General features: G+C 56.2%; 1 protein-coding gene across 2 annotated transcripts; it reads left to right on the top strand.

Moving 5' to 3' along the window:
• The first annotated feature begins 787 nt into the window (after positions 1-787).
• Positions 788-7,100, top strand: GPR162 (G protein-coupled receptor 162). Of its 2 annotated transcripts, XM_069018536.1 has the most exons (6): positions 792-894; positions 1,879-1,981; positions 2,603-4,366; positions 5,155-5,344; positions 5,905-6,056; positions 6,215-7,100. In XM_069018536.1, exons 3-6 carry the CDS (start codon positions 3,527-3,529, stop codon positions 6,740-6,742), a joined length of 1,710 nt encoding a protein of 569 aa, XP_068874637.1. In that variant the 5' UTR covers positions 792-894; positions 1,879-1,981; positions 2,603-3,526; the 3' UTR covers positions 6,743-7,100. The 2 variants fall into 2 exon arrangements, with proteins under 2 accessions (XP_068874644.1, XP_068874637.1); XM_069018543.1 differs by lacking the exon at positions 1,879-1,981 and having other exon boundaries at positions 788-894.
• Positions 7,101-7,416: the final 316 nt, after the last annotated feature.

Genomic DNA, 7,416 nt, shown 5'->3' with positions numbered 1-7,416 from the left:
ATGAGGACAAGGAAGATGTTGGTGCCTTCACTTCAGTAGCAAGACGGGTAACAGGAAAATTAGATGTTCATTGTCCTGGGAAGACTCTCTAGCCAGGATTGCCCTCGCTGAGGTGACACAGCTGGAGGGGGAGCTTTACCCCTCTGACATGACCAAACCAAACCAAATTCCTCTGAGCACTACTCCCATTCTAGCTCCTGTCCTCTCTTCCCCCTTTCCCGTGTTTGTAGGACCACGTTTCTGGCTGGTGATGGAAGAGGCCACCACAGCAGCTGTGCCAGCTGTGGCACCCTGGGCATCCGATGCCCTGGGCACCTTGCCCTCCAAGCACCCTTTGCAGCATCAGCTCTTTGCCTTTCCCCTCACTTCGCACCCATTCTCCCCACATCTCCTACGGCCTGGGTGCCTCCTCAAATCCCTCTCTCTGGGAAAGGGAGCCCGGCACCTTCTTGTCCTGCGAGTGGCACTGCGGGGGCAGCCCGTCTCGCCCCGTGGGGCAGGGGGGCTGCACACGACGGGGAGCCGCCGTGCCCGGGCCATGTCCAAGCCCGGCTCCGGGCGCACGGCCGGGCGCAAGCCCGCCCCGTCGCCGCGGCCCGTCGGGAGCAGCGGAGGGGCCGGTGCCGGGGCGGCGGCTCCCGCGCCCGTCCGCCCGTCCCGCCCCCTGGCTGCTCGGCCCGGCGGTGCTCCCGCCGCCGTCCCCCGCCGGCGCTCCCCGCCCCTCGCCCCTCGCCGAGCCCCGCCCGGCGGTGGCCGGAGCGCGGGGCCGGGGCGGCTGCCTGCGGCGGCCGGAGCTGCGGCGGCGGCCGGGGCCGGGGGCCGGCACAGCCGGGCAGAAGCGCGCACAGCCGCGCGGGGCGCCCGTCGCCATGGCAGCGCTTGCTCCGGCGAGAGGTAAGATGGGTCCCCCCGGCCCCCGCCGCCGCCGCCGCCGCCGCGATCGGCCCCCGCTCCGCCGCCGGCGGCTCCCGCTCCGCCGGGCGCAGGGCGGCGCCGCCGCCGCCGGGCACGGCCGCGCCCCGGGGCGCCCCGCGGGCTCCGCGGCCCCCGCCCAGCCCAGCCCGGCTCAGCTCCGGCCGCACCGCTGCGCTCCGCCGCCGCCGGGCGAGGCGCGGGGCGGCCGGACCCCCGCCGTGCCCGGGCTGCCGAGCGGGGGGCGAAGGGAGGGGGCGGCGGGGCAGCGGCGCACCTCGGCCCGGCCGGCCGCGTCTCCCCGGCTTTCTCCGCGCTTCTTTGCAATCGTTCTGGGTCACCTTTCCCTCCGAGCCCCCTCCCTCGCCTCCCCCTGCATCAGCAGCCCTGGGAGCCTCTGCTGTGCTCTCCCCCGCTGCTGGGATGGGCGGTGGGGTGCAGCCAGGGAGCATGGCCAGTTGAGGACGGGTTTTCCCGACCTGGGCATCCTGCGTTTGCTCTGGGGCACTCCGGTCTCCGCCAGCGGGAGGACCACAGCTTGAAGCAGAATTGGGCCCCAAAGCCAGCAGAGGCGGGAGGATTCCAGCCTCATCGAGGGATCAGTGTGGGCCACCAGAACAAGCTGGGTGGGAAGGGCGGCAGAAGGAGATGCTGCAAGGAAATTCGTTCCCCTGGGATTATCAGAGCCGAGTAGTTCTGTAACTGTCTCCTGAGGCCACAGGCCTAACTGCAAGAGTGGTGGTATTGGGGGGAAAATGATGAAACAGAGCAGAATGGGGGCATCGCCAATCCAGTCATGGCAAACTGCTCCAAGCAGGGAGGAAAGGAGGCAAAGCCTCAGGTGGTCACAGAGTGGGTGATAAAATACGGAGAAGCAGAAGGGAGGGGTGGGAACTGAGCCACTAGCTCAGGCTTGGGTACTGAGCCATCCACATAAAGATTAAGTTTACATCTGCTCTGGTCAAGGCACAGAGCAGGCCTGTACCTTCCTGGAATATACTGCTTGGGTGTCCCCTATGGATGAAGACAGAGAAGGGGGTCTGAGCTGGTAGGACCAGGGAAGGCAAAGGTAAGTAGTCTCAGGAAGAGGTTAGTAGTCCTGTTCCTGGGTTTGTGACTGGGGGGGTGGGTCTCTGGAGACCAGAACTGCTCCTGCAGAAACATGTGACTGAAAGACTTGTGTGTCAAGAATGTGGAATGGCAGGGCACTATCAGAATGGTGGAATGCACCCATGGATGGGGCAGGATGGGAACAGCAGGTTAAAAACCAGATCATTGGCAGAGAGAAGCTGAGGTCCAAAGACTGTGGGAGCCGTAGAGCTGAAACAAGGGGTATAGCAGTACATGCATGGGGATGGCAGGGCTGGAATGGCAAGGGATGATGCAGATCAGGCCTTCTGTGCCAGAAGTGGCATTAGTAATGCTTTGGGTAGGGAGCCTAGGACTGGAAGGGCAGGGAGCATGGTGTGTCTCAGCACTGGATTGAGTTGGTGGGGACCAGAGTCCAGCCTGAGCTGTGCAGAGACTGGTGCAATTTTGGCTCTTCTGTTCCCTGAAAGACACAGGGAATGCTCCACACTGTCTAAATCATGACAAGGTGTTAGTGTGGGCAAGGAGAGAGCGAGAGAGGGAGAGATCTGGGAAGACAGAGTGATCTTAAATTACTTTTTCTCTTTTCTCTCTTCTACAGTGAGACTCATGCCCTGAATCTCCAAGGGAACCTTTGAAAAGGATCTTCCCCTCCCTGCCATCTCCTTATTGTTTGCCAGCTGTGCCCTGCGCAGGAAAGCTTTAAAGACCAGCAAAAAGAGAACAGCAAAAAGGACAATGTAGTGAGGGTGCTGTGAGGTCTTGGGTAGGGAGCCCTCTGAATCTTGTTTCTCACCCTTCCCTCTTTGTTGATAGCTCCCTGACAGCCTTGGCAGGAACCTCTACCTGGCCACGAGTGCGGTGGCATTGGTGAGAGAGGAATTACACACAGTGTATGCGCCACCCTCGCTTTTTCCTTGGGACCCTTGTTCTTTTTCCTGTCATCTCTGAAACTCTTGCCTAGCTCCTCGTTTCCTAGGACATTGGGCAGCAGGCACTTACTTTTGCCAAACTGTTTGGAGTCCCTAGAAGTCCCTGTTTGTGTGTGGCCTTCACCAGTCCCAGCAGAACGTGGTCTCTGAGTCAGAAGGTGGGCACATGAAGTAAGGAGAGCTTTTTATTTGGGGGAAGAGTGGAGGACGGAGATGTAATAGATGGGGAGGAAAAAAAAAAAGTGAGCCCAAGCGTGTGAGGGAAGAAGCACTGGCAAGTGTTCATGAGCGAGAAAAAAAGTGGAAGAAAGAAAAAGAAAGAGAACAAGGGAAAAACCAGATGAAAAAGTTAGAACAAGGGGAAGAAATATAATCAAATAGGAGGGAAAGGGAAGACTGGAAGTGAGACAGAGTTGACGGCTGTTCTGCCTGGCACCTGGTGGCAATGCCTTGAGAAACCCTTCCAGCGTGCAAACAACTCACATTGCAGCAGCAGATGAGGAGAGACGTGGCTCCCCCAGTGCAGAGTCCCACTCACCCTCTTACAAAATCCCAGCAGCAGAGGCAGGGTGCAGTCTAGCAGGGGTGGCAGCATGGGGGATTCTGAATCAGAGTCCACCTTGCACAACAACTCACTGTGGTGGCTGGCATGTGGGATGTTAGCTCTGTTGGCCAACTCTTGGATTATCCTCAGCATCACAGCCAAACAACAGAAACACAAGCCTCTGGAGCTGCTGCTATGCTTCCTTGCTGGCACGCACATCCTTATGGCAGCGGTACCCCTCACCACCTATGCCGTGGTGCAGCTGCGGCGCGAGTCCTCCGACTATGACTGGAATGAAAGCATCTGCAAGGTCTTTGTCTCCACGTACTACACCCTGGCGCTGGCCACCTGCTTCACAGTGGCCTCCCTCTCCTACCACCGGATGTGGATGGTGAGGTGGCCAGTCAACTACCGCCTGAGCAATGCCAAGAAGCAGGCTCTGCACGCAGTCATGGGTATCTGGATGGTGTCATTCATCCTCTCCACCCTGCCCTCCATCGGCTGGCACAACAACGGCGAGCGCTACTACGCCCGTGGCTGCCAGTTCATTGTCAGCAAAATAGGGCTGGGCTTCGGTGTCTGCTTTAGCCTCCTGCTGCTCGGAGGAATTGTCATGGGCTTGGTGTGCGTGGGTATCACCTTCTACCAAACCCTGTGGGCACACAGGAGACGCCGGCAGTGCCGCCATCAGAGAGCAGAAGAAGCGTCATCCTGCTCTTCATCAGCACACGCCACTTTCAATGTGCCAGCCATTGTGGTGGAGGACGTACGAGGCAAAAGGAGATCTTCACTGGATGGCTCCGAGTCAGCCAAGACCTCCTTGCAGATGACCAACCTCATAAGCGCCATTGTCTTCCTGTATGACACGCTCACTGGGGTGCCTATCTTGGTAAGCATCCAGTTCTCCCTTTCCCTGCAGAGTCTTCAAGTAAAACAGATTTGGTTTTCTCTCAAGTTTTAGAGGAGAATCTCTCCTGTCCCACCAGCCGCAGAACTGCCGCATCTGAATCTGTGTTATTCTGAGCGGCGGTTTTAAAAAGATTGCAGTAATTCTCTCATCCTTCCGCAGCAGCATTTTCTTAAGTCTAAGCCTGGGGAATACACACCGCACAGCTAAAACCACTGTGCAAGTTTTAGGTGGCTGAGAGGAAATTATTCTGCAAACTTACTTGTAAAAACAATGAGATTTCTATTTCTCCAGTTTGCTTCTGGAGAGCTGATACACCAGCTTTAAGAGCTGATGCATCCAGTTGTCTTTTTCCTTCTGCTTGTATGGCTGTAGGCAGCATTTCAGGTTTTGGCTAGCCGGTTGATTCTCTGCAAAACTGGAGAGCTACAGAAGTTCTCAAAGAGAACCTTTAAAAGAGGAGAGGCTGAGTCACAGATTTTTTTTTTCCTAGCTGCTGTGTCCTTTGTTAGCACCTATTTAGCTCCAGCTGGTAACGAGCACAGGAAGAAGGGATGCTAGCACCAGGTCTCATGTTAGAGATATTACAGCTTGGAATATGGTCCAGCAAACCTGGGGCAAGACCCCAGGAGCAGTTTTTCAAAGGGACACAGGGCTATTACTTGTTGAATCCTTTAGAGACAGATTATGATCTACTACAGAATTGATTCCTGTTACCTTTCTCCCTCCCCCCTTTTGTCTCCTTGCCATTGTTTTTCCTTACCTTAAAGGTCGTGAGCTTTTTCAGCCTGCGCTATGATACGGCCCCCACGTGGATGGTCCTGGCTGTGCTGTGGTGTTCCATGGTGCAGACCTTGCTGCTCCCCTCTTTCATCTGGTCCTGCGAGCGCTACCGAGCAGATCTCCGCACCGTGTGGGAGCAGTGTGTGGCCATCATGTCTGAGGAAGACACAGAGGATGGTAAGCTCCTCACCAGCCCACACTCACCTTTCTTCACTAACCACCTCCCCAAAAGACTACAGAGCAAAGAGGGGGTCTTTGGGAAAAGGATGTGGTGGTATTGCGAGTGGCTCAGTGAGATTCATGTTACAGCTTGGAGTCAGCAACCACAAGAAAATTTATGCTGTAGAAGGCTCTGCCACTCACATGCAGCCTTAGGACTAGCATCCAGGAAGCATTAGTGCAACATCCTCCTCACTAGTTGCAAGCATAGGTACACTGTGTGTGGCTGCCAAACCACAACCAAAGTGACATGCTGGGCCTCAGCCTGACTTGCTGATCCAAAGGTCCAAGATCTGGCACTGAGCGATTCAAAGGCAAGAGAATAGAAATAGGGCAGTCTCTGGGTGCTTTAGTGCTGCTGCAAGCAGAAAGACAAGGTCCTTGTTCAGAGGTGAGCCCTGAGGGCTGCAAGTAGGGCAGCAGAAGTCAGATAAGCATTAGGATGGCGTCCAGGTGCCCTGATAATGCTCCTCTTCTGACTGAAAAGTGTTGACTGCCGTTCTCGTCTTTGCCAACAGATGGTGTGTGCGATGATTATGGTGATGGCAGGATCTGCAAAGTGAGATTCGATGCGAACGGCGCCGCAGCTGCGAAGCGGGACTCCCGGGACATCAAGCTGCTGCCCATGCACCACATGTTGTTGCCCCAGGACAAGGTGCACTACCTGCAGGTGAGCCGAGCAGGGGCAGCCCCACAACCCACTTCCTTCTTTGTCAGTTTCTCACGCCTTTGTGTCCTCTTGACTCTCCTCTCTGAGAAAACCTCAGCTACTCCCTTCCTGTTCTGACTCTTCAAGTCTTCCATCACCTGCCCCCTTCTGTTTTCCAGGTCCCTATCTCACGGAGAATGTCACATGATGAGACTAACATCTTCTCCGCCCACCGCTCTGCTCCATCCTTCCTACACAAGTGGTCTTCATCTGACGACATCCGCATCTCCACCCCCCGCAAGCCTGGGGGCCCTGGTTTCTTGCCTCCCCAGCTGCATGACTACCAGCACCGCCGGCGGTCCCCAGAGGATGAGCTGACGACCCTACGGCAATTTTTGGAGGGGGGGCTGATGCCCCGGGGCTGCAGCTCCAGCGCCTGCTTCTTCCGAGATGAGATCACCACGTTCATCGACGAGACGCCACAACCCACCCCAGCCTGCAGCCCACGGCATTCCCGTCTCCTGCTCGCATCACGCCGCGACCGCTGCCTCTCCCTCGGCAGCAGGGAGGAGGAGAATTCCGACCGGCCACGGCGCTGCTCTGTGGTTGGTAATGAAGTCTGGCATCTGCAGGATGGAGAGCAGGCACCATGTGAAAGGACCCTTGAGGCCTGCGAGCCACAGACCTCCCAGGACCCCAAACTATGAGAGACAGCATCAAAAACATTCAGTGCCATCACAGTTTTTAAATAAAACTTCAAGCGTTCCCTTTGTCCCAGGACCCAATCACTAATTTCCATTCTCATCTTTCTCGCCAGCAGGCAGGAAACACAGCACCCCATGCTGGTGGGGGGAAAAGAAGTGGGACAGATCCGCAGAAGGGAGCACAACGGACGGACAGACAGCCTGTGCCTGCTCTCAGGTTACAAACACATTCGCCGCTGCCACCGCCACTTGGCACCCTTGCCAGTCCCGTCCCTTTGTGAACTCCACCCTCGCATCCGCTCTGCCCTAAGAGACAAGGCAGGCACAGAATGGTATTAAAATTCTATATTTGGAGTGTCAATCGTGTGTCTGTTTTTAAAATACTATATTAGTAATAATTTTGTTTCCATAGAAACAAAATGACTGGCCCGGTGTTTAATGAAGCTTCACAGGCTTCTCGAAGGGAAATGCAGAATGTGCGAGGCTCCTTTCCTCCCTCTTCATCCTCTCTTGTCAGTTCCTCTGAAAGGCAGCAGATGCTTAGCAGCCCAGGAAAGGGAATGATGCCCTCAGAGGAGTTGTCATGGGAGACTGGGTAAAAGGTCTTCTGTCCATTTCAGACTTATGGTGCTAAGCAGGAGAGGCCTTGGGTTTCTAACATTGCTCAGCAAAAGGTT

Source organism: Aphelocoma coerulescens, chromosome 1, assembly GCF_041296385.1.
Source record: "Aphelocoma coerulescens isolate FSJ_1873_10779 chromosome 1, UR_Acoe_1.0, whole genome shotgun sequence".
Classification (NCBI taxonomy): domain Eukaryota; kingdom Metazoa; phylum Chordata; class Aves; order Passeriformes; family Corvidae; genus Aphelocoma; species Aphelocoma coerulescens.
The sequence above is the reverse complement of the archived record's forward strand: the minus strand, read 5'-3'. Positions and strand labels throughout refer to the sequence as shown.

What these genes read in the sequence shown, in the direction of transcription:
- GPR162 (XM_069018543.1), top strand. Translation starts at nt 3,527, where the DNA reads ATGGGGGATTCTGAATCAGAGTCCACCTTGCACAACAACTCACTGTGG. An exon ending in TGAGGAAGACACAGAGGATG is followed by an intron (nt 5,345 to 5,904) that starts GTAAGCTCCTCA and finishes CTTTGCCAACAG; the next exon opens with ATGGTGTGTGCGATGATTAT. An exon ending in ACAAGGTGCACTACCTGCAG is followed by an intron (nt 6,057 to 6,214) that starts GTGAGCCGAGCA and finishes TCTGTTTTCCAG; the next exon opens with GTCCCTATCTCACGGAGAAT.